The sequence below is a fragment of the Melospiza melodia genome, chromosome 11 (assembly GCF_035770615.1).
Source record: "Melospiza melodia melodia isolate bMelMel2 chromosome 11, bMelMel2.pri, whole genome shotgun sequence".
NCBI classification, from domain to species: Eukaryota; Metazoa; Chordata; class Aves; order Passeriformes; family Passerellidae; genus Melospiza; species Melospiza melodia.
The window spans coordinates 11,158,588-11,186,000 of NC_086204.1; the positions used below are offsets into that span (position 1 = coordinate 11,158,588).

Genomic DNA, 27,413 nt, shown 5'->3' on the forward strand with positions numbered 1-27,413 from the left:
CATATAGCAATGTGTAAATGAACCTGAGTGTTGTTTACCTGGGCTTCCAGCATGCACATACAGTAATGATCTGATTTGGCAAGTTTTAAGTGCTAGACAGACCAAATTCACTTCTTGTGATGGTTCATTAGCAGCTCAAGTCAGTGTTTAGGCTGTGCAGCAATCATTCCTAAACACTTGCCAATTAACTGTTTGCAATAGTCCCCACTCACTGATAGGCTGCTCGCTCTGGGCATGAAAATGCTTATTCTTGGGCTGTGTTTTCTGGCTTTGGCTTCTGTATTTTTTGGGGGTGAGGATGAGCAATGATGATTTCAATTTATAAAAATGACAAACAGTGGGTGGAAAGTTTTAACTGCTGTGTCCACAGGAGCTGGTAAAGCACACTACTGATGCCATGAAGAAGGCAAATCTAAGACTGGCACTTGATGCAATGAAGGTGAGTGTTTAAGGCAGTGAAGTATAGATGTCTGTTGGTGGCTAGAATGGTAGCTCAGAATTCTATTTCCTGGAGGAGATCATGTTCTTCACAACATTTCAAACATGTTTTCACAGGTTCCTGTGAGCTTTGTATGTCATGGCAAGTATAAAGTTGAGGGTTTTGCTCAAGTCTGGGAAACAAGTTCAGTAGTTTTCTGCAGCAGAGGGCTTGTGAAATCGAACTTCCCCATTTTGGGTTAGTTTTGCATCTGCTGAAGAACAGGTGTTTCAGTCATGTTGTTCTTGCTTCTGAAATTTAGGAGCATTTCTACTACTGTAAGTCAATTTGAGTCAAGATCAGTAATTTTCCAGTGAGATGGAGAGCTGTCTTTGTTTACAAGACCTTTTTATGTCATCTTAATATGATCTCTGTGGCATTACTTTTGAAAGCAGTAGTATCTTTCTGGAGCTAAGGTACCTGTCACTGTAGATTCACCTGCAAGTGGTACAAACAAATGCTTTATAGAATATCTGTGCTGCCTTGTGCATAAGGTGATATATTATGTGCTTTGCACAGCTTCAGAAGCAAAGCACGGCTCTGCTTCAGTTGCCTCCATGGCATGAATGGTGACATTCATGTGCTGGAATTGGGAAGGTTTTCTGTTCTCTGTGGAGAAAGGAGCCAACATGACATAAATTATATCTCCTGTTGTAATCTGTATGGTCCACAGTAGATGCTGAAGTCAGACTAAGTTAGTTTTGTGTCACACAGCTGTCTCATATTTTGTGGCTGCCTTGAATGCCTGGAATACAAACCAGCTCACAAATGAGATTTTTAGTTCCCTTCTTTTGTTACCCATTTTTGTGCAGTGAATGTAGAGGGATGGGCACCACGATAATTTCCCTCGGAGAGGTGCCTGAAAAGAAGTGGCACAATGTTCATCCATCTAGTGGCGGGCCATGCATCCTGGTTGCTGCTAATTGGCTTGGAAAATAACTCTGTTTTATATTTACCCCTGCTTTCTCTTTCCAATTTGTTGTTTTTCTTCATTGTTGGTTGTCTGTTGGATGTAAAAATCAAAGAAATCTCCTGCCAGAGTGGCTGTGGCAGATACGCATTGACTGGCTGGCTGTAACCAAACAAAATTCCACAAATTCTCACTCCCACCCCCTCCAAACCCACAAACCCCTGAGATATGAGTGTCTTTCCTTAAGGTTGCAGCATTGTTCCCATTCTGATTTACTGTAGCCCCTGGTATTTTAGTAAAAATAACAGTGTACCACTGTGTTTAGCTTTGAAAAACCCTGGTGTCTCTCACCAAGAGAGACAAAAAGAAAATGTCTTTGGAAAAACTGCTAGCAAAGGGGTACTGCCCCCAGGAAAGAAAACTCTTGGAAGGATGATGCTGTTGGATTTCTTTTGGCAGCAAGAAAGGAGGTTATTTAATTGCTAACCCAAACCTTTTTACGAATGACGTGAATGTATCCTGCACAGATCCATTTGGGAAGCTAGCATAATGACTGCAGCTATTCATAGATTTTGATTAAAAAAACATCTTGGGGAGAAGATGTGTTTTCCTCCCACCCTCCAAATTTGTGACTGTATTGAAGGGATACTGTGAAAGCAAGTTAGGAAGATCAGAATGCCTTTTCCAACTGCTGCTCTCAGCATTCCTGACCCTACCAATTACCTCTTCTGCTCTCTCCTCATCTCTAGCCATAAACACAGAAGCCCCAGCAAATTGTCACTATTACTCAGGCATCTTCAGAGCATTTTAAAGGCCTTAGTGAAATGTGTACAGTCCATGTTCTGGTAAAGGGCACAATAATGATCTCACCCTGTGACTTCAGGTAGTATATCCCTTCAAAAGCCCCTTTTAAAATCTGCTGTGTAATGGCTTCTCTCTGCTGTGCAGCAGTAAGAGCAAGATCCCCCTACTGGGGCTGTAGCTTATAAGCACCCAGGTTTATGATTAATTTACACCTTGCATTCTGCTTTTGAGCTGTCATATATATGTTACTTGCTATGTTCTCTATTTATCTCCTATTTACCTCCGAGGTTGGATGTTGACTGCTTTTTCAGTAGTGAGCTGCATGAATTATGTTTCCATCTTTAATCTTGAAAAAAAAAACTAAGGAAATTCAGAAAAAAATCAGCTCTTTTTAAGAATTCATTACTTGTTTCCCTCTTTCTTGATAATAAGTTCGTGTTCCAATAGATATCATGAAGAGTGTTGTAACTATTATTAACAAATGCAGACACTTTTTTCCTTCTTTATTTAGGCATACATATTGTTAATTCTTGAACATTAAAGAGATTTTCAAATAAAATTGCTAAATATGTAGATAAGACAAAGATAAAATTAGAAATAAACTTGTCAAAATAATCTATTACAGCAGTCTGTTATAGAGAAGTTATTATTTTCCTCTCTTTTGCTGTTGATACTCTAGGACTTGGCTCAATATGTAAATGAAGTAAAGAGAGATAATGAAACACTTCGGGAAATTAGACAATTTCAACTATCAATAGAGAATTTGGTACGTGATTTTTTAATTTACATATAATTTTAAAATCACTTTTGATCAAACATTTTATCCTAATTTCATAGGATTTTATAATATTCTTGATAATATTTAAGCAGAAGTATGTTTTGCTTGTTTAGAATTCTATTAAAGTACATAAATCTCACTGTTCTGCATGTTGGTAGTTAAATATGTTTGTAAGTGTACAGTGACTCTCAGATGTTTCTGTAGTGGGAAAACCTTTCCCATTTGAAGACCAAGATAGAATGGGCTGATTCTTTATAGTATTTAGTTTATGTTAGTAAGGAAAAGATGTTTCCTGGTCTGAGAAGTCCTTTATGGGAGTAAAAGGAGTGAGTGGTCTAACATCTGAATGTGTTGCTATCTTCACACTTGCTGTGTGGTATCATACATTTTACTTTATTTCAGAACCATTCCCTCTTGCAGTATGGCAGACCTCAAGGTGATGGGGAAATACGGATAACGACATTAGACAAACGTGCAAGGCAAGACAGGTGATGGCATAACTTGTGGTGTTGGCTATTGAAAACCTGTGAAGTAACTCTTGCTAGATGGGAGGTTGGCTCACTGATTCGTGGGGGCTTTCCATTCCGCTGGGCGTTCACAGAACCTGTCTGCCATTGACCACGTGAATGTGCAAAGTGATGAATGGAAAATTCGTTATTATATTATTGTCTAAGATCACTAAGTCCCTTACAAGGAGTCGGTCTTAAGCAAAAGTACTTCAAATGTTGGTTTTATTAGCCAGTAGTTTAGTTCTTCATCTTCAAAATTTTAAGTGCCACTGGCAAAGGTGTGTAAGTTAAGACTTTCTGGTGTTAGCTTTCTGGAGTGATTTTAACCATGTCTGTATTGTATTTTCATAGGCATATCTTCTTGTTTGATCTAGCTGTCATTGTTTGCAAACGGAGAGGCGATAATTATGAAATGAAGGAAATAATAGATCTTCAGAAATACAAAATTACGAACAACCCTACTACTGATAAAGAAAATAAGAAGGTAAATATTTGTTGTTAACTCGCATAAAATGTTTATTTTTAGCAAGAATTTGAAACGTTTTGTGGGAGTTCAAATTGTAAGTACAATTTCTTTAAGATGCTTTTCATTTTTAAATATAAGCTGGAGTGAATATTTAGATTTCAACTTTATTTTGAGGTAATATAAATGTTTGAGTAAGTCATTCTAAGGGAACACAATGAAGTAGTCTTACTGTGCCCAAAATTAATGAATTAAGGAATGTACATATGCTTTGTTATTTTTTTGAGTGTTTTTTTCCCTCTTTCTGTTCTTCACAACTGATGACTTTTGTATTCCCAATCTTCTTATGCAGTGGTCTTATGGCTTCTACCTCATTCATATCCAAGGCGAAAATGGTTTAGAAGTTTATTGCAAAACTAAAGACTTAAAGAAAAAATGGCTTGAACAGTTTCAGATGGCTCTGTAAGTATATTTTTATTAAGATAGAATCACATTCATCATTCATGTAAGAATTTTGCTTAAACTATACTGAATTTTTTTCATGTTTTAATGCAGTCTAGTTATCTATTTTATTTGATATTCTGAGAAAAAACTGATTGACATCTTCATCAACAGTATTTCCCTGAAATTCCTCTTGGAAAAGGAAGAGGGCACTGTAGGCTATGCAGTATTTTCCAACCTTGATGCTGAAACTGTTTTAATAATGCGGTCTTAAGCAGCCATGAGGAAATAATAATTATATTAACAATAAATATCAGAACAGTGACATTTTTCCTATCTCATTTTAATTTTGACTAATTGAAGTATGTTTTTGAAAGGTGATGCTGGTGGTTTGGGAGGGGATGCTGGCATCTTTCCTAGGAGGTTTTATCTAATTTATTAGTTAGCAGCTGAATCAAGTTGCTTGGCATATTAGATTTAGTTTCAAAAGGCTGATTTCCTTTGTATGTTTTAAAGTGAGAGGAGGCTGCTTTAGACTTCTTGAAAAGTAAGTGTTCAGTTGCAGCACTGCAGATTACATTATTGTTATGCAGCATGAACTTTATTTCCATTTCTGATTCTTGTCAGAAAGACAAACATGATTATCGATGCTTTGGGTGTTGTGATTACATTTAAAGCACGCACAAGGGATTTGGATGACAGGTGATGCTTGCTTTATGGAAAGAAAAAGTGGGAGGGGGCTCTCAGTGAACACAGCATTAGCAATAGTGGGTTTGGATGTGGTTGTAAAGGGGTGTGGATTCAGGAAAAAGGCTATTGTGAGCTGATTTGAGTGAAACCTCCTCAAAATTTATGTATAAAATTTTAAAAACCTCAGTATGATAAGTGTTAATGATATAACAGAAATATATGGAAGGAGAAACTGAGCTGGACAGATACAATAAAGCCTGTTTACTAGGTTTCCCATCTTGCTGATTTTTACTGAAGCAAAAATTACATGTGTTTTGGCAAAAATTTCTGGGTAGCATAATTGGGGATGGAAGGAAGTATTTCTTTGCATGTCTACCTCTTTCTGTCCCTCTGCTCTCCCTGCTGTGCTTTGTGTAATATCATAATTATATTTACTTAACATGTGTGTGAGAAGTGAGGCACTCAGACTTACCAGCTTTCAGCACTGTGACTCTTCATCACTCTTTAGGCATCCTGGCCCAGTTGCCCAAAAAACCAAACAAACCAGAAGTCAGGTAAGGAGCTAAGAAGTGGGAGGAGCCCTATGAATTTTTTTTTAACCAATTCTTCCCAGCCATGTCTATGGCTGTGTGCAGGACCGTTCTCCCCTGCCCCTCCTCGTGTTGCTGTGTGAGTGCAGCTCTGCCCTCGTACAGTGCTGGGCACCAGCCAGCCCTGCTCAGCTGTTGGCAATGTGCCTCTGTCACAGGGGTTATGGCTGCTGCTGGCCCGTGGGAACATCACAGGAACCTCTGTGCTTGGCAAGTTCATGTGCTACTCTTTCCTCTCTGGCAAATAGACTTGGTCTTTGAAAATGGGTGGTGCCTTGCATGGATGTTTGTCCTTCTGGTAAAGCCACACCTCTAGTTTAACCTGTGTCCGTGTGGTTAAGGCACTGGGGCTGGAGCAGCAGCATCAGGGCTGAGGTGCAACATGGTGCAATGGCATTATCGCTTTATCCTTTCTGGAGTTCTCAGTGCTTATCTCCAACTCTGTTACATGGGCTTGACTTCACTGCATGTTTCCCTCAGCATCTCTCCCAAATCATTCCTTGGTGCATGCAGCAATGATGATCTTCTAGTGCATGGTGAGACACAAGAGCTGGTATTTAGGAACAAACTAAGCCAGGTGTGTGGAACGGTCTCTCCATTGGTTTCATTTGTAGTTTTCAGGGTTCTCATTGTCTACTGTGTAGATTTTTTTTTTTTTTTTTTTTTTTTTTTTTTTTTTTTAGATTTTGTAGATATTTTTCTGCTCTGAAACGTAGCTGTGATTGAAATTGTGCTCTTATTCATTGCATTCAATATAATTACTACTTTCATGGGCAAAATACTTCTCATTACTTAAAATTTTACAAGACTGCAAACCCAGCACAATTCAAGGGGTGAATAACTTTGGGTTTTGATTATCAGAAATGATATTGTTTACCGAGTTCCAGACAGAAATTTCAATGCCTTTGGGATAGCAGTGTGTTGATCTACTACTTTGTAGTTTGTGCAAGTGTTAATCTAAGAACATAATAAGAGAACAAACTAGGATCTCTCTTATTATTTTTAAAGTAAAAATTAACCTTGTTGCTACTAGAACAGACTAAGAGGCATAATTATTTCAGCTAGGCTGTAATTTCTCTTTTTGAGGGGGGGGAATGTAGATGTTTATACTGGTGTATGAAACAGTGATGATAGTTTATTTGCTGAAAAAGCACCTATTGTTGAGATGCTGGTGTTGTTGAAGTGAGTATTTGCCTCCAGATATGGGGAGTTTATTGATGAAGTATGAAATAGAGGAGAACACTGCTTTGCTGGCTGGACTTGATTTAGGTGCAGAGGGCAGGAATACATTAGGCTTACTTGGTATGGAAAATCCCTAAAGGAAGACTTGATGAAACCCCAGTGCCATTTCCAGAGTGTTACTTTTGAGAGTAGTAAATTTCTCTTGGAAAGCTAATTTCAAAAACCTGTGAAAATATTCTACCTCTTAGCCAGCTCTGTTAGTGTAGTGTGTGGTGAGTTTTGTTTTGCAGGAGGTTGGAAGTGCTGAGTTACTGGTCATAGGGAACTGAGTAAATAGTTTTTATTGATTTTATTTATTGTTTTTTTATTGATGGCAGCTCTGTTCCCACAGTACGTATTTGTTGTTTTCCTGAGACTGTTGTTTTATTTAGAAAATATATAATATACCAAACACCCCGATTTCTTTTTCTCCTAAGAATTTCATGGGTGTTCCTGATGTCTCTTCATACAGCACATCCTTATACAACAATGATACTGTGGTCTGGCTGCACTGAATTTGATGCTGTTGACCTAGACATAGTAATAGTCACAGCTGCTCATTTACCTATAGATCCCCCAAAAAAAGTTTACTGTGTTCAACCCAAAATTGCTGCTTTTGGAGTACTGGTTTTTCTGGATCACAATAAACTGAAGCAGGACACTGGGGCAGCATAGTTAACATTGCAGTCCAGCTCTTAAAGTGGAAACTCTTGTTGGTGGATTGGAGAAGTTTTCTTAAAGCTGTCTGTCAGAAACCACTGGAGGATGTTTTAAGAGGAGCCATCATTGCCAGTGCCTGAGTTCTGCCTTGATGTGCCTCTTCTCTCACTGCTGTGAATGCACATTCTGCATGCACAGGAGGGTGTAACCTGCTTATTGCCTTGGAAGAGATGTGGGGCTTAACTGTGCCTGTGGCCAACTTGAGCAGTTGCTATTTTGTTACTCCTGTTTTGTTGTTGTTCATAGCAGTGGATGATGCAAGGGTAAATAAGCATATTTGCAAACATAGTGCTACAAAGACTACTGTTACCAGCCATGGAATGTTTAAATTTGGTCTAGCGTGTCAAATAGCACTGGTTTAAATGCAAAGTCATTCCATATCCAGAAAAATATTGATAGAAGTGTACAGCCAAACTACTGTTCCCTTTCAGCCAAATTAGAGACATCATGTATTAAACGAAAGTTTGTCACCAATGTGATAAAGTGCATGGTTTATTTGCCATAAATAAGTCATTTAAAACCTCAAAAACTGATTGTGTGAGACACAAATCTTTTATGTTTTCTAGTAGCACATCTTGTCTAATTTCTTTCCTCTCCTATTGAAAACACCAGAAGAATCAGAACAAATAAGTAATATTTTCATGTTATTCGGTTTATGCTAAAAGGTGGGCGTGTTGATTGGTATTTTTCCCTAGAAAGCTCTTCTACATATGCTTTTTGATTTTAAAGATAATTATTTTTAAAAGCAGTTGGCTAATATTTGTGTCAATGAATTTATGCTAACCATTCTTTTTATAAAGAAAATACTGCTTGAAAGGTGAAGCATCCCTCCTCTCTTGTATGCATATGTACATATTCTATTTATGTACCTCAGCTATATTGGTACTTAGTTGACTAATTACAAGGCTTAATTTCTTATTATAGAGCAACTGCTTTTCTCATCATTGTTGGGAAGAATTTAATTCTTCTATTTTCTCACGAGATGATAGAATAAATAGTGAAAGAAAATATGTTGATTGTTGCTACATTTGTCTCATGCTGATATTAAACACTCCCTTCCATCCACTAAATACTTTGTGTGTAGTTTGTTTCTTGATCGCAGCAGAGCATCAAGCAGGTGTGTGTTCTCATCACCACAACAGCAGAGATCTTTCCCATGAAAGGCTGCAGATTATATTTTCCCACTGACAATATTTGAATCCATTAGTGTAATATGACATGTAATATCTTATGCTGGTTTGTGCTGAATTTATTTTGTCATTATGTTGTCCACTTTCCTAATTTAATTAAGCCTTTCTCAACTGGGTTTTGTAATCCACTGTAAAAATGACTGTCAGCAATTTTGACTTGAGTATAGAAACATCTTACACATAAATGCAATTTAAAGAAGCATTTAAGTTGGAAGAGGTGTGTAGAGATTTTTGGCTTTAGTCTTCTGGAAGGCTTAAGTTGCTCAGGGCTGTGTTAGCTTTAGTCCTGCTGGATTTCAAGACACAGAACCAATATTGTAAAGTCTCTTGCAACAGTGTTGTAATATACCTTTTAATTAGCCTTTATTCAACTATTGCCTTTCACAAACTGAGAAATTTATGAAAAGATGTTGCAGGCAGAGGAACAGTTAAAATTTCACTTTCTGGAGTACTATGATTGTAGTTTCTGCTTTGACATAGCTGAAATAGCAATATTCATATCATGTCTAATTAGTAATGCCTGAAAAATCAGTGGGATACAGGTTCATTATAGTGGTTAGGGTATGCATTAATTGTATGGAGTTAATGAATCTGATTTTTCTTTTAAATACCTAAATAAAAGATGTCAGACATGAAAGCTGTACGGCCTTCACAAAATAGTGGTTTTAGTTTTAATTACACTGTATTTTGTTTTGGGTCACTAGAGAGTTTGTGCAACAGCTTGGGTAGAGTCTAACATGTTTTTGAAAAATTGCTGTTCAATTCAACATAAATTCACACCTTGCAACTCAAGGGACACAGAACATATCATCTGATAGTGAGGAAATAATCCTGAGATTCATTGATGATCAAACATGGTAAGCGTGTGAACAACAATTTAGATTGGGAAACTACATAAATTGCATCCAGAGCTCATTGGTTTTCTAAATTTTAAAGAAAACTAGTACAAGACACAAGGTAGGTGCAATGTGTCCTCTTACCCATTATCATTTGTGTTTTCACATTTGCTTTGCACTCTGACTAATGACATTGGTCAGATTCCACTGCAATAGATCTGTTCCCTCAGATAGTGCATTAATAATGCATGTGCATTAAGCTTTCTTCTGAGAGAATATTTGAGCTCTGACATATTGAACACTGGCATATTAAATTAAAGCTTTCTTATCAGAGCATCATAAAAGCTTTAAGATGTCTGCTGCATTTTTTAAATAACCTGCAGAAGTGTTGCACTTGTACCAACCTCATACAGGTTACCAAAGCAATAAACAAACATGTCTGCCTGGGGTTTTTTCATCAGTAGAAGTACTGCAATACTGCAAAAATGAATGCCAAGTTCATGTCTGGTAAAGAAGAATGCTTGCCTGTTCTTTGCTGTGACTCCAGTTGGTTTTGATCGAATGTTTTTCAGGGTTATAAGCAATCATTCACAACATATTTATAGTTATAAAATTTCTTTAGATTATTCCAGACACAGCAAGAACTGTGTGAAGATGCTGGATATGATTAAGAGCACAGTGTAAGGACAGTGTAAAATGTGAAAGCAAACCAGAATTTATGAAAACAGTGGGTAAACACCTGAAGATGATAAATATACTTCAGTGTTATGTCTTCCAGTTCACAAAACCTGAAAATATCCCAATCCTTAAGTTTCTACAATTTAACTTACAATATCTGAGGAATATTCCTATGACAATGGGTGCTTCTTAAAATTCAGTGAAATAAATTTGTAGTGACACTACATCATAAAGTACCACCATCTTAATATTGGCTTTTTTCGTGCAAGGAGTTTTTTCAGTGTTAAAACATGGAATGCTGCATTACATGTTTGTCTTGATACTCTGGTTATATGAACAGATGTCACAGCTTCTCCCTGCAAACCAATGCTACCTTTTTTCTTAGCACATATAGATATTTCTCTAATAGTTTATAAGTTAGTGGCTGTATAAATCCTGTACTTTCAGAGTGTTTGACTCCAAAACACAGATTTATCTTCAGTTAAGTGTAAATATGGTAAAATATTTAAAGCTTACCAATACAGGCAACTTGGTAAATTTGGATTTGTAGGACTTAGAACTTTCACAAATAAGGTTCAGCCATTGAATATAGATGTATATAAAGTATAGATGCTCTTAATTTGCAAATACTGATGTGTGACAGAGCTTGGTGCTTAGCAGGTAGTGTTCAAAAATGTTTTACAGGAATAAATTAGCTCAAAGCCATTCACCTCCCATGCTTTTTGGGGAAGTAGACTGATAAGAGAAAGGAAAGCAATTATCTTATTTGAAACAATGCAGTATGTTTCCAAAAAGTTAACAAGATAATTTCCTTGATCTCAAAAAAGCCACTCATCATATGATCAAATAAGCAAATTTCCTAGCAAATTCTTAGAAGTTGCGTGTTCTTGATCAAAAGCAAAATTTACTTGTGATATGGTTAATTTAATTTTATAACATGTCTTCTTGATTAAGACTCTTTGATGTGACAAAACAGAATGTTTGAGTATTAGCATATGGAGAATTGATTGATTGATTACTTCAGTAAATAGCATTCTCAAAGATGGTTCTGATATATAACAGCTAAGCTGGAAAAGAGAAAATGAATTAGCTGTAAGTAATCAGCATTGCTCCTGAGAAGAGAAGGTGAAAAAGAAGCTGCAAATCATCCTTTGTGAAATGGCATTGCTTACTTCTAGTGAGAGTATCCCTTAGGAAAGCCTTTTTATTTATTTTTTGGTAAATAACAAAATCCTTGTAAAGATTCAGAAAGGAATACTTATTTATATTTTACTTACTTGTAAATTACTTATTTTTGGCTTTCTCTCTGCCTTCTTACTTTCTTGTTGCACAAATGCCTTTCTGTTAGATGGCAGCATGTTGTGTGACCAGGTGAAATGGTGATAGTTGCGCAGAACTGAAATGGTTGGAGTGTAAAGTAAGCAGAGAGCAAATGTAAGGCTGGCTCTGTTTGTAGGGACTGGGATCCTAAGGGTGACTCTTCTGCATGTTACAGCAGGGAGTGAGGGCAAACATGTCTGGGACCAACTTTGCATGAAATTCTTCATATGAGGTTTGGCTGAGAGCATTTAGCCCTGTTTGACAGTAACCTATTGTTGTGGGGTTGGTGGACTTTTTGGTTTGGTTTTTTGAGTGGTGGTAAAGTTTTCCCAAACTTTCTGGGATGCTTAGTACCAATTGTCATGACTGAATCTTAAGGTGCTTAAAGTTTTGAAAGGAGGTCACTTTGGCACAAACTAGGAATTTTAACTTAGGATGTCTTCTTAAAAAATTTCTGTTACCAGCTGGTATTTTAGAAATAGTTACATTACATCTGGATTTACTGATGCATTTTCTGCAGGGAAGCCAATTATTTATACAGTAAGTAAACCTGGAATAAAAACTTCCAGTATCTAGATGTATGAACCTGTGCTGTTTCCTTTTCAATCTATGCTGCATGAGTACAGCATCAGATTTCACATCACATACACTTGAAAATGATCTTCAGCAGTTTGTTCTCAGGGTGTCCATAATTCTGAACAGTTCTGGATGGAGCATTTTAAATTATTATAAGCATAGCATCGAGTGTAGAATAACATCAGCTCTGAAATACAAAGGTCTAACTTGAGGCTGAGAGTTGAGGAGAGTTCAAGGTATGGAGTTTTATCTGAGCTCCCTGTAGTATTTCTTCTTTTAATACTTAAAACAATTGCAATTCACTGCAGACTCTTTATCTGATACTTCACGCATCTCCTTATTTGTTATGCCTCTGGGCTCGCAGGTGGGCATACATGCATTAACTGTTCTCTAAAGCCAAGTTTTAATTAAGTGAAATGGATATTCAGTTTCAAATGTAATGCATTTCCAAAATGATGGGTGTTTTTCAAGCACGTACATACAGCTGAACTCTGCATAATTTCTTGTGACACGATTGCATTTCTTGGAGAGACTAAGGTGGGAAAATGATCTTTGAGACCTGACCTGAACAGTAGTTCTGTGAAAAGTAGTCAAACCCAAAAAGAAGCAGTATAATTAGAACTTCCTAGCATGTTTCTTTTTTCCCCTTTTGGGGAGAACTGCCAACCCCGAAGGGCGGGCAGCTGTGGCACTGTGCTGTTATGTTGAGCCCATGGCTGCTCCACAGCCTGTTCCCCCGCCCTGCCAAGAAATTGCTGTGGTTTCATGTTACTCAGAAAACTTCTGTGGAATTGCTGCTGGGGGAAGGGAAGGTTCCTTTGCTCTCCAAGATGCCAGTGCCACTGAGCTGTGGCAGAGTGGAGGAACATCTCTGGTCTCAGTGATACCTGAGAGGTTTTTCATCAGTCCTCTAAGAACGACTTGATTCAATGTTCACAATGCCTTTTCTTGCTCTGTATTTAACAGCAGTGATCTACCCAAGGTTATCTGGCTCAGCGCCTGCTCTTGCTGATACCCTCTTGTTTTGCAGGCAATGCACTTTTGAAAGGAACTTTCTTGATCTGTTTACAAAGGGTTCCTTTTGCATTTCTCTTTGTGTGAAACATTTATTCCTTGTTTTCCTCTACACACTGGGATTGAGCATGGATGTGCTTCTCGTGTGCATGTATCTGAGGAATACCAAACTTTTTCACAAGATTTTTTTCCTTCCTGTAATACATTTTCCTTTCCAGTTTAAGAAGAAAAACAAATTTAATTTAAAAATATCTGAAGTTTGGGAAAGAGAAGTTGAGTTTTTAATTAAGTACTCCAGAGCAGCAATTTTTCAACATTAATTGAATTGTTTGTAGTGGATTTAAGCAACACCTTTTCAGGAGCCTAGACCCAGGGAGGGGGAAAATCTGTTAAGGTCTTAATGGCTAAAGTCAAGCTGGTATTGAAAAGCTGCCTGGGAAGCAATAAAAAGAAATGGCCCTCAAAATACAGCAAGAGAGAACTGGTCACTAGTGGAGGATAGCACTGGACCTTGCAGGTTGTTTGAACTGCAGTTACTAGTTGGTGGCATTAAATGCAATGGTAAATAGATTTATAATAAAAGTAAGAAGTATTTTCCCTTGTGCTGTGTTCTGAAGTCTCTCCTTCCTTAAACTCCTTGCTGGAGGTGAAACCATAAGATGGTAGATTTACAGTGCTCTCTGCTGCTGAATAGCTTCTTGTTGCTTATTTTGTGCTACAAGATTGACATTTCTAACCAGGAGCCAAAGGCTTCATGTTCTATTTGCTTCTACTCTTTGCATTTTCATAATGCCACTTTTCCTCTTTTGTGCACTCTTTTTCAGTAAAGGCCCTGTGGTTTGCAATTTATTAATTTCCTATTTAATATTTAAACTTGCTGTAAGGATGTAATTAATCTAACAAACGGAATACTTCATTTTATCCCTTGATTATATTTCTGTTAGATTTGGCAGCCTGTAAGTTTTCAGTATTATGTCCATGCAAGACAAACATGAGCCAATAGTTCTTGGTCTCCAAGGCTAATACTGAAATATCTGAACTGCTAAACATTCAAGGAAAGATCTACTCAGTATAGAAAATTTTATAAAATAAGACTACAATACTTTTTTCATTTTTAATAGATTAAGAAAGATGTCCTTTCTGGAAATGAAGACTTAATGGGATTAATGGGATTTTAATATATTAATTTTCCACCTGGGAAAATAGGAGGAAGGGGCTATATACCAAGCTATCTCTCAGCCTTTTATTTATTCTCTTGGGAAACATCTGTTTAAATTACATATTTTGTAGAAAAGATTGAGTTTTGTGACTGAGTGTTCAGTAATTTTCTTGATGCATTTTATTTTGTAAGCCCTACCTGTGTAGTGGAAGGTAAATCGACAGTAAAAGAATATTTGTGCCTACCCCCCCAAAGATCATGTAATTTATTTGTTTATTCCCACCTATTGTGGAAGGTACTCTGTATAGTTTTCCTTGTAGGAAACAAACACAAATGTAAGAATGCTGATAAACCCTAAATTGTTGCTATAAGAGAGCCAAATGCCTGTGGTGTTCTACTGCTCTTCAGACACGAGCTGATTTAAATGTCTTCCCATCAGAATATAGTTTTGTTATGGAAGGAAATTACAGTAACAAATCTTATCTAAGTTGCTTGATACTAATGATGTACACTTCATGGCGTCTCATTGGCAACACTTTAGATCAAAGATAATCAAAGTTCAGAGTTGTGAAATAGAGCATAGGATTTACAGAGTTGGAAATGTCAACATTGCCAAGGTTCTTCTTTTTTTTTGGACTTAAGTATTTGTCTTTTGATTGTGACATATTTGTGTTTTGAGGGTTAAGCACGAGTTTTAAGTCTTTGATGTGTTGTCCCAGCTGCTAATGTGAGAAAATTGTAGTTTAAACTGTTTGATTTGTTTTATATGAACAATTATTTTTGGTATTTTGAGGCAGGCTAGTCAAGAGAATTTATTCCTTGTTCTGTAGGCATCGGAATAAGCTCCTAGATGTCTTGTCTGACAAGACAATTTTGGGCTATCTGTATCATTAGTCTGTGGTCAGCTGTGCCATTAATCTAGGCAGAGATGATTACTGGAATGGATTTTGTCTGCAGAAGCTTGTGGGGGCTGGTTGATAACGTGACACTTCCTGACACCATTTATAAAGGTGTTGCATTATGTGGGTGGGATGAGATTGGCCTGTGATCAATTTACTCTTCTGAAAAGAACAAGTCAGTAGAAAGAAATGGCACTGCAAATGTGGAGAGAATATTTTTAGAAGGGGAATATTTCATATGCACAAGGACTGCTCCAAAGGCTGATGATATGAAGGGCAATTGAATAAGACACCTGGATAACTCTTATCTACACTGGACTTGCAAAACTTTAAAGACAAAGGGACTGCTCAGAGATGGAGGACTGACTGAAGAAGATGGCCATTCTGCCCCTGGAACTGTGGCTCCTGTGGCATGTACTGAGACAAGAATTGCATGTCCAAGTGACAGAGACTCGTGAGATCCACACCTGCAGGTCTCTGGCTTGGTGGTGTAGCAGTGAATTGGTCCCAGTGGGACTAATATTCTGGAAGTAAATTGGAAAGAGAAAGCTTTGCTCAGAAGGCTCAGGGGCAGCCCAAGGACATTGCAGTAGTGACTGGAGTAAATCTGGTTATGGGGTTCCAGCAGTGTGCAAGAGAGGACGCTTGTGGTTGTCCCTTATAAAAGCTCTGGTGCTGAATTGAGGAGAGAATTGGAAAAATTGTCCTAATAACATATTCACATTGACATTTTGTCTCTGCTAGTGTGGGGAAGTTAAAACTGCCTGGGGAGAAAGTAGAAGAGACAAAGGGAAACTATTTTTCCTCCCCACCTTGCTGTTGCTCGTAAAAAAAAGTTTTACAATAGAACAAGGAACATATTCTCTGTCACTATTTACTTCAGATTAAGTATTTCTGGTGTATGGGTGACTTCCTGCTCTGGCCGGTCATCAAGATTGTTTGACAGCAGAAATAGAAAAATTCTTTTGCTGCCTAGGGTACCTCATAATAGCAGTGGTTGTGGTGGAAGGGACTGAGGAGTCTGCAGGAGGGCTTGGCTGTCCCACTGTGATAGTGAAGGAAACCAGTGTAAGACCCAAAATAAATCTTGTTAATTGTTTCAATACTTTTGAATTTTGCTAACAATTGCATCTGGCTTTCTGTTTTTTGTCTTCAACAAGAAATCCTTCTTCTAAAAAGGAAAATAATATTAGGCTCAAAATTAATATTGACATAAATACTCAGGGTTTTTTCTGTCTTGCAATATACCCACTGGTTGGAAAGTAGAAGAGAAAAGAATTGAGAAGGATGTAATGTTGCCTTTACTGTGTTGTGAGAGCTCTGCCCTCTCTTCTGAGGATATCAGTGTAAGGCTTCCATGCTGTAACCAAAAGAGCTTCTTTATGGTTGGACATGGCTTTGAAAAGTTGCATGTTATGCCATGACTTTCACATCAGCAACTTTACTTGCTGTATTTGAAAACTCAAAACATAGTATGGAATTTTTAGTTTGAAATGTCTTGTGGGGAAAAAATTCCTATGGTCCTTGTGATATTTGGACTTCATCACAGATGAGCTGTGCTTAATCTCTAGCTGTAAACTTTTACATCTTAATCAAGTTGTGTTATTTTTGTGTTGTATTTGATTTTGGAAAAGAAATATATTGAAAACTAAAATATCAAACCCATAGATTCATTAAGTTTCTGACTTTAAATGTAAAGGCTTGCTGCTCCATACATGCTGCAATAGTGCAGCATCTCAGCCTTGTCTGGTGTGACTGCAGAGCTGGACTTGGCATAATGCAGCATTACTGATCTGGTAGCAGAATGTGCAAGAGTCTTCCTGCCCACAGCACTGCACTAAGTGTTCTTCTACAGAGCTTTCCTTATTCTCCCTCCACATTTGGAGTAGACAACGCACATTGATTTTTATTTTTCTGGGTTTTGTTGTATCACTAATTATCTTTCCGTGTTTACAGCACACTCTCTCCAGAGCAAGCATACAATTTCTTACTTTGCCCTGTTCTTTTTGAATATTGCTTTTAATATAAAGAAGAATGAATACAGTGTATCATCTTTGTTCTGTTAATAGGAGGTATATTTTGAGTAGTTCATGCACTTCAATCTTTGTGGAATATAGCCTGAGAGAAGAATGAAGGAGAATTTTTACATATGGAAGAAAGTTGTGTAGTCACATTCATGTGTTAAACTACTGTCTATATAAGGTTGTAATGTTTTTTTTTATTTTGATCCACCTATGCTTATTATTTTTCAAGATTGGTTCTGTTCTAATTACATGAATGGAATTTTTTCTTTGGTTTGTTCTTGAAAAATGGTCAGGTTGTTAGGTTTAATTTGATATGCTTTCAATCTCATGAGTCTTGCACTTTTGGCTTATACTTATGAACACAGTTCTGCAAGATGTCCTGGTCTGAACCAAATGGTCAATAAAAATGAGCTTTTGTTGGGAGTGAAGTACTGCCACTTGTTCTAGGGATTTTTCAGGATTGCTTGGAGTGTAGCCTAAGAAGTTTTGGCAGCCCTCTGGCAGACACATGAAATACAGGCTGCACCGAGTTAACAGCCAAAAATACTTCTTCTTCTCCTGGTTTGAAAAGTTCTTGACTTTGAGATTAATTTTATCCTGCTGCTGTACTTTCCTGCTGTGGATGGGTAGTATGCACACCTGCTTTAGTTAGCAGGAGTTGTGGAATTGACATCTTGCATGTTAGAGCAGAGAGAGAGACGCAGGTGAGGTAGTTAAACCAGTACTGATTGTAAGGTTATTCTCAGGCATAGAAGAAAAATTCCTTTTGCTTTTTGAGTACAGTTTCATTTTCAGCATGTTCATTTTCAGCAGGTGGATTTCAAGATGGACCTTTCTGACACTGGGTACTTAAACAAATTCTTTGAATGGTTTTTTGTAAGCCTTTTAATTCCATCCAGGAGGGAGTGATGCTTGCATGGTTATCTATGTTTCATTGCAGTTTGTGGCTGATCTGTATTTTAGTCTGAAAGTTATGTATAATACATAAGAATGAAACTTAAAAGTATCTCCAACTTTAATGGAAGAATATGTAATTTTCTATGTTGCAAAAAGCTTCTGGTTTCTCCTTTGAGTACTGTAGGTTCTTGCATTCCTGCCCTCATTATTTTTCCTATTTTAATTCCTTTACATCATGCCTTGCTATTTTTTGATAGAAAAATACCAGAAATTTATGGAGTCCTAAGCATTCTAATATAAATAATAGTAAAAAATTAATTAACTCTTACTATATTTTTTCCTTGCCTGATACAGTCTAGATTAATATTAAGTTATGTCGCTAGCATTTCAGCATTATTGATTTTGACAGTGTTAAGCTAGTTTGGGGATCTTCTTGAATTAAAAAAAAAAGAAAAAAGGAATTAATTGAAAATGCCTATTCTCTCATTCAGTCTTGGAAATGGGACAGATGACAGAAAAAATTGAATAGATTACTTAATAAAATTTAAATCTGAAAACAGTCACTGGTACAACAAATGAGTGGTTTATATTTAAATGATACTCCTGCTTTTAAAAGGGATCAGTAGGGAAGGTAAACAAAACACAAGTACACTAGTGGACCAGTGCTTTGTATATAAATGTGATTTTTGGAAATAAGCCTGCTAGTAGTGTGTTGGTATCTTGGCAGTGTAAATAGTGATCTTTTATTTTGTTTAATTTACTGTGTGCATCTGCAGCTGTGGGCACTGTGTAACACATTTAAACAAGACTAACCAAACCCTGGTGAATATTTTCTTATTACTTTGGAAGCATTCAGGTTATCCAGTATCTTGCTGCATAGTTATGACCTAACTGTCCTAAATTTGGTGCTAATGTTTTCAAATATGGTGCTTCTCAGGCTGTGAGCTGCTTTTCCTTGTGCATTCACATACTAAAATATTGTTGAGAATTATCCTAGTTACTCAAACAAAAATAAAAGCCAGATGTTTAATTTTCTATTTATTGTCACATCTTATAGGGTATATTTAAGAAGTCTGCATAATATCATAATCCAGATTTCATTTCAAGGTGTTTGGTAAAGTCTGTACTTCTGGTTCTTGTCAGTGAAAAACATTAAAGGCTAAATAAAACTAGTTGTTTGGGGGTTGAGATTTCCTGCTGTGAAGGTTGCCTCATGTTCTAGATTTCATTTAATGCAAATTTTCTAATTTTGTTTTTAGGTCAAACATCCGGCCAGACTATGCAGACACGAGCTTTCATGAGTTCAAAATGCACACCTTCAGTCGGGTGACATCTTGCAAAGTCTGTCAGATGCTTCTGAGGTATTGTAAAGGTTTTTTGGGTGCTGGTTTCTCCACTTTCTGCCCCTATAACGTCAGGCTGGATGGGGCTTTGAGCATCCCAGTGTAGTGAAAGGTGTCCCTACCCATGGCAGAGAGTTTGGATAATCTTTAAGATTATCCCAACCCAAACTCTTCTACAGTTTTATGTTGCATATTATTGATATTCTGAAAAATGAAGCCACAGCATTTTAGCAAGGGCATTTGAGTGTGGGTGGTGCCTTTAAGTACAGGCATGGGATAAATGGACTTCAGGTATGCTCCTCCTTGTCATAATTTTTTTCTTCGTTTAGCAGTGCTTTTCCTGACTAGTCAGATTGACCTGTATTTTCAGAGATTTTTTTGTTTTTGTTTTTTCCCTTCAATGCAATACAGTCTAAGTAACTGTGAACAGTGGTGCAGACCTGCTAAACTTAAAAGTCAGGAGGGCTAATTCCTGACTTTGGAGAAGTGTAGTTGAGTTACTGGGTCTGCACCAACTGCTGATGCTGTGGAGCAGCTGTTGTGCATTCAGGACTCAGCCCCCAGGATGCTGCCTGGGTTCTCCATGGGCCACCAGCTGGGTGCTCCCAAGTGTGGTACAGAGACATGTAGAGGAAGTAGCAGCTCTGAGTATTACCTGAAGTGTCCATGATATGTGTTTTAAAAACTGCACAAATTTAAAGTCAAGAATATTTGCTGTACAGCCTAAAACCTACTTAATGCTCAAATAGACCTTGAAGCTTACAACTCTCTTGAACTGGATGCTGTTCTTCATGGTGCATAGGCAAATTCCCACCGAGGTGAAGTGAAATGTAGAACTGTAGTAGGATGGATGCATAATGCTACAATTTCAAGTGTACTGTTGTGAAGTAGCTTTGGCTTACGTGGAAATGGAGGCTATTCTACTAGTAGTCTGAAAGAACTGTCTGGTTGTGATTTTGAAATGGCTAGTAGTGACAGAAAGCAGATGAACTGCTTGTTAGTCAGTTGTCACATTTTCTCAAGCCTTTAAGGACTATCATTATGCAGAACAACAAATGACTTCTAATACCTTCTGCCATGTCTCTTATGTCCTTTATGTGTGGCATTTGTCACCTCTAATGTATCACTACCTAATTTTATTTTACAGGGGAACATTTTATCAAGGCTATTTATGTTCTAAGTGTGGAGCTGGAGCACACAAAGAATGTTTAGGAAGACTAGACAATTGTGGCAGGGCTAATTTAGGTGGTAAGTCATTTTAATTGTTAGAATACCATTTTTAATTAGGACATAAAACTTGCTAGATATAATTAAGGTTTAATTTACCTCTAATTTGTGTTTATTGTAACATGCATGCTTGTGAAGCTACCATTTATAAGCACAATTAGAATTGCATTCAGGATTCATACAGATTTTTATTGCTACTAAATTGAAATGTTCCAAAGCAGGAGAGAACTGTTACAGGTCAAACCAAATTTCTTCATCAGTGTTGTATACAACAAGGAATTTCTCTCGTTTCAGTTGTGGACTGCTTATAAATAACCCCTACAGTGCAGCACATCATCTATCATCCTTGTACTTCTCGCTTTATGTCAATTTTTGTGTTTTCCTCTCAGTTCCTAAAGCTGTTTGTGTTGCCTCAGCTTCCTCTTTCATCTCTTTGGTTTCCATGGTTTCTGTCCACACACAATATTCACAAAAAGGTGATTGATGGCTCTCTACTTCCCACACCTAAGAACGATATTTTTTTCTTCTTTTAATCAATTGCTTTGTGAATTTCTTCACTGGCCACTGTCATTTTGCACTTCCCCTGTTGTTCTGCTCTTTGGGACTTTAAGGAATCTTTTGATTTCAACTACCATTTGGCCTCCCACAAATAACTCCAAAAATTTGACATGTTCCCGTTCTGCTCAGTATTATACCTGTAAATCTCTTTCTGACATCATCTGGATCTCTCTGCTAATGCTCAGTGTTAGCCCCCAGCACTGGCCGCCCTTCCCTTCCCTGTACCTGCTCTGTTGGTGGCAGTGAGTTTGTTACACTATTGCCACAGTCATAAAATCCTAGCGCCATTTTTGACTTTTCCCTCTGTCCAGCTTCTCAAATGTTCTTTTTTTTCTAAAGATTATTTTGAATTGCTGTTGTGTTTAAAAAAGAAAAGCCATTGGAGGCACATAATCATTTCTGGAAAGTGGAGTTTTATATGTTGGACAAGTTTCTAGTCATGTATCATTCTCACTACTTTAAAACCTTTGCATTCCTTTTCAGAATTATTTTATCATAATTTGTGAAGTTTCTCATGTCTCACATACTTCACATAAGCTAATGCAACCTCTTCCCTTGGGTTATTTTCTTTTTGACATTAGTATCTACAATCTTTGTAAAATGCTGTTGCAGAGATACTCTCTCTCCCACTTTTGAATTACGTGATGACTTCATGTACTGCTCTTTATTAAGCTGCTGTTTCCAAATTTTGACTCTAGCTTGTTCCTTTCAACATTGTATAAGCTTGTTTCTGTCTTTGCCCCTGTGTGGATTACGTCTGACTTCTACTTGGCTTTTGGCTCTCTGTGCTAATTACCTGTCCCAGTCTTCCATGAAATCAACAGGATGGCAGGCCCTGAATTTTGCTGGAGTCAGTAAACTTTTTTTTTCTCAGCTGCTTTTCTGTGTTACAAATCTTCATGCTATCCTCCAAGTCTGAACTCTTTACAAATCATCTTTTTGTAGATCTAAAAACCATACAAGCAGTCACAGTATTTGTGACTGAAACCCCTTTTGGAACACAGACTTTTCACAGAACCTGCTGCAGATATTCTAAGGAAAGTAAATATTTAACATTATCTTAAAAATTGAATGTTTTAAAGCAGTTTCTTGAAATTAATAGAGTGGAAAAACAAACATGTACTGTTCTCTCCAAAAGGACTGTCTTCTGTGGTACAAACCACCCCTACTTCCATTCTTTTTCTTTGTCTTGCTCCTTTTCTTTTAATCACTTCTGTATTTATATTTTAATTGGATAGCTGGCACCCCAGGAGGCAGGAGCTTGTCTTTCTGCTCCTCTGTAAATATCTGTGGACACATATGGTGCAACATGCATCAGTAAGAATGACCATAAATGCCTAGACAAGAAAAGGTCTGATTTATTTTAATTTTCCTGCATACTTAAGCGATGCTGTAGAGAGAACAAAATAATGGTAACATTCCTCCTTCTTTTTAGTGGAATAAATTATAATTTTTAAAATTCAAATAAGCAGAATGTTGGTTTGAATTTTACTTTAAATCATCTTCCTGATGTTTGTAGAATTATACTGTATTGAAATTGCAAGCAACTGGATTGGTAAGATCCTTTTTTGTGTTACGTGTTTTGGTTACATCCAGATGTTCAGTCCTCTCTTCAAGCTTCACTTTCTTGTCTTAGTCTGTTTTTTCTTCTGTGCAAAGGCTCTGTGGTTGCTGCAGCTCTCATACAAGACAGGAGAGTTGTGTATCTCCTGCCTGCTCCTGAGGCAGAAGGACAGGAGGTGCTGAGCTGTGTCTTTCCTTCACCTGCTCTGTGGTTATAGCGGCAAAATGCAGCTCTGACGTGCAGCCCTTGCTGTACCTCCCCTTCCTTTAACAAACAGTGAGCATGGAAAGGACAAGAGGTTTTGCTTACCTGGCTGAAAATGTGTCATCCCTCCACCTGACAGAGGGACTTAGGCCAATGAGTAGGAAACGAAATCCTCAGGTTTTTCTCCACTGCTTTCCACTTTTACTCTTTATTTGCCATTTTGAAGAAAGAAGTGTTGATTGAGCAGTGCTGGCTATTCAAAATGAGCACAGACCAAGGAATGGTTTAAGGAGGAGCTTTACCAGTACCTGCTTCCCTATGTGGGCCTGAAAGGGATGAGACAATAAAAAAAAAATCTCTAAAATATTGATTAGTGCAACTTCAATTTTTTTTTTTTTTTGGAGCTGTTCCTTTAACTATTCCAAAGCTATACTGAGAAATGAGGTCTCCCATAAATTATCTTTCATGCTAAACTATGAAATGTCATTTAAGGCATGCAGACATAAAGATATAATGTAAAATTCAACATCTTCACTGCACTTTGTGGAAGAAGCATGCTCTGTAGGCACAACAATCTAACATGTTTTTAATTTTGAATACTTTTCTTTTGAAATATTTAGAGAAATTAATTTATGGTAAATATAATATTTTTAGCAGTGTCATTTGCAGCCCCTGTGGGGAATGAGCAAAGGCTTGTACAGCAGCAAAATGCCTGGAACACTTATTGTATTGCCATGTTTGGGCTGTTTTGTTGTGTTGGTTTGGTTTTTTCTGCCCACATTATTTTCTAGGGGACTATTACAGCCTTTTCCACAAGGTATAATGTACATGAAACTGAATCATCCTTTTGGAAACTGGACATTATTATTCCCCAGTCATGTGGTATTAGTTATGGCTGCAGACATGGAATATATATATATCTATATATGTGTAGATATATGCATTTTCTGTTTAGTCTGGTGTTCTGTCATTCTGCCAGTGCCATTCCAGATGCTTCACAGCAAAGTGCAAATCCTCTGTGTGGTAGACAATGTCCAGGAATGATGCTCCTTGCTTGATCCTGTTAAACTTTCTTCCTTCCTTTTTTGGTGTTTGAAGAGTTTTTACATCTTGCTAATGATTTTGCATTTCCCTTTTTGGAAATGTCCCACTGCAATTCAGAGTGTTAGAACAGTGAGTTCTCTGTGAACATGTGACTTCAGGCTTTTGTGAGAAGTCTTGACTGACTGCTTCTCTATGATAAATTATTTTGACTTCTTAATAGTGTATTTCTATATGGAACAGTTTCATTTTTTAAACTATCTTTATGAGTGTAATTTTTTCTATGATTCAAATATTTTTCATTCCTATTCTGTAAACCTCTTGTACTTCGAGAGGCTTATTTAAAAAAAGGTGGTCAGAGTTCAAAGCACTGCAGTGGGAATATGCCATTAGGTTTCTCAAAGCCTTTTGAATTTTCCTCAGCATTTTCTGGTTTTGTAAAGTTTAAGGTTCTGTTTCCTTTATAGACCATGAGCAGATGTTTTTGCCAGCCTTTCTGAAATGATGCTTAGAACTTTCCTGAGTGGATTAAATCTTCTTAAATTTCATTCCAAGTTGCACTTTGAGAAAATTCAAAAGACACACATCCAAAGAGAGATGAAACCTTTTGAATGACAAAATTATTAAGTGTCAGATTTAGATGATACACTTATGAGAGAAACATTGACAAAATCTGAAGATGAATTGCTGTGTTCTCATACTATGCCTTATACAAAAACATATGCCAGTTCTTCAGATGTTTTGCTTCAAAGAAGGCCAGTTCAGCACATTGTAGAAATTTTAGTGATAAAAGATGCAGAGTTAATCAGTTGAATTAATAAACAGAACAAAATGTTTGCATTTAGCCCTAGGGTTTTCTTGGTTGCTGTTCCTGCCCTTGCTGTTCTAAATCAGCAGTGCTGGTTGAAGTCTTCTGTGCTTGTTTCTGTCATTATTGATTTAAGGTTTTTTTCCCCCTAAAATGCTGTCCTTTACATCCTCAAATAGTCCTCAACATTTTCATATATTTTACTTTTCTGCCCTATCACTTAATTTTTCTGTGATTTGGAATCCTTGCTAATGTTCTGATGAACTCCTGTGAGTCTTCAACCAGACTGTATGAAATCCTTAAACACAAGGATTAGAAAATGGATGGACATGCTTCTGTCACAGGCCATTTATAAAGACATACGTGGTGTTCTTTCCTCTGCTGACTATGAGGGCATCTCCTCTCCCTTGTTACATCTTCTGGCTTTTCAGCTGCATTCCTGAGTCTCATTTCATGGCCATAGAGCAATTTGACTCCTCTGGTGATGCTCTCCCACTGGCTGGAAGGGTTTGTGTCTGGGAATGCTTTAGATTGGGGCCTTGGGTAGGCAAGAATGAGTAAGACACACCTTTACTAGCCAAAGGGAGAAGCTGTATCCCTTGTTGTTCCCACTTCCATTGTACAGTCTGTTCTGTGTCCCTTGCAATTTCTTCAGAGGCCTCATAGCATTGATAAGACAGTATCACTCTGCCCAGAACACACTGAAGAACTCGTCTGTTTCCTAGTCTAAACCAGCAGAATGAACAATTCATTTTTATTTCCAGACTGGATTTTTTCCAAGTCCATCAAATTATGTTGAATTAAGTGTTTTCAGGCAAATGCTTGCTGGTTCTACTGACTATTGAATATTTCAATTAGAGAAACCACCAATGATTCTAGAATCTGAAAGTGTTTTGAATATTTTAAATATAGTGCCAAACCCACAGAATTTTCTTCTTTATATTGCTTTTCCCAGGGAATCTTAAAGGTGTGTCTCATCAGGTCATAAATAGATTAGAAAAACATTAACTGGTCATTTTTATAGTAAATCTTACTTAATTTATGCACAATTTCTTTCTCATTTGGATAATTTCTTTTGGAAAGATTTTATATTTCTTTCGATGGAAAAGAAGTTTCTTCAGCTGTGAGATGAACTAAAAGACAATGCTGGCATATGAATGGGTTAAGTTTAGAATTGCTTTCATACAGTAATGTGCATGCCCAGTGATACAGTCCATGCTGTTCATGTCCTAATTGCTTGCTACAGCACATTAGAGATTATTCATGAAAAGCCTGTGGTCTTGACATCTCAAAAGAAACCAGCAGCTTTCACTATTTACATTTTTGCTGACTTAATCAATAGTTGCAAAGTTGCTGGCTCCCCTCCAAACCTCTTGTGTCAACAGAATTGACAAGTAAATGCTCAAATCTCACAAAGTTCATTGGAGTTATACCACTTTTTTAAAAACTGCAAGAGAGGTTGAGCTGTATTGCTTAACTAATGATTCTTGCTCAACCTGAACAAAAGCCAGTTAGGGCACTTGATATTTTTTAAGATCCTACAGTGTGGTATATCTGGGTCACATTTCTAATTTTGTTCTGATTGAGTAATGACTGGCTAAATGACTGGAACATTTAGTCCCACAGCTCCTTCCAAGGGATTTAGTTTATAGCTCCTGCATTTTAAATATTTTGAGTTTTGTTTTAAAATAGAAAGGTGAGTAGTTTATTACATATACTTTTTATTTACACTCTGTTTAGTTAGCATGTAGATCCAGCTGCTCTGTTGCATCCCTGAAGAACAGCTTACACCCATTTTCTGAGCTCTGTTCTCTCACTTACTGAGACCAGCTGCTGCTCCTCTTGCTTCTGTAGTAAAATATAATTATCAAAATGTGACCCAATGGTAATGTGGCCTCAGTGAATAAACAAGAAAAACCCCATAACTGTACTGAACTATGGCAGTAGTTGACTGTCAGAACTGAGAACTCACTTGATGAGTGAGTTTCATTGGCACACTGGTGCTGAGCGGAAACTTGAATTAAAGTTGTCATGTGTAAAATACCTGCTGGTAGATATCCTCAGGCACTACTTTTTTTTCCCTCCTAAAAATAGAAATTAAGATTTTCTTGGTCTTGTACTTGTGTTATGTTTGGAAAACTGGTCTTTCATGAGGACATGATACAAATATTTCAATACAGAATATTCTGAAATACAGGCCTATTTAAACTGCAATGAAATAACAAGTCTTAATTTTTTGAATAGGCTTTTAGGTGGAAATACAGACACTGGATATTGTGAAGCCACAAATGGCCTTTTGGTCCATCACTGTTGGTTTTATTTTAATCCAAATCTCTCACTTCCCTTATAATGAAATTTATTTTACATGAATGATCAGGAGTATTTGTTATCTTCTTATGTAGTGATTTCTTGAACTCAGTTATTCAGTTATTGAAAGTTAATCACTGGATTTCCTAATTATTTATTATAAA

The 27,413-nt window shown here is 37.1% G+C and overlaps 1 protein-coding gene across 1 annotated transcript in view; it reads left to right on the forward strand.

The window, feature by feature from the left end:
• The window catches only part of VAV3 (vav guanine nucleotide exchange factor 3), a 148,537-nt gene that overhangs the window by 67,170 nt on the left and 53,954 nt on the right, over positions 1 to 27,413 (forward strand). Inside the window, exons 11-17 of the mRNA XM_063165577.1 lie at positions 371 to 439; positions 2,872 to 2,958; positions 3,373 to 3,458; positions 3,831 to 3,963; positions 4,295 to 4,404; positions 19,457 to 19,558; positions 20,688 to 20,788. Coding sequence (XP_063021647.1) covers positions 371 to 439; positions 2,872 to 2,958; positions 3,373 to 3,458; positions 3,831 to 3,963; positions 4,295 to 4,404; positions 19,457 to 19,558; positions 20,688 to 20,788 — 688 coding nt within the window. The remainder of the gene's footprint in view (positions 1 to 370; positions 440 to 2,871; positions 2,959 to 3,372; positions 3,459 to 3,830; positions 3,964 to 4,294; positions 4,405 to 19,456; positions 19,559 to 20,687; positions 20,789 to 27,413) is intronic.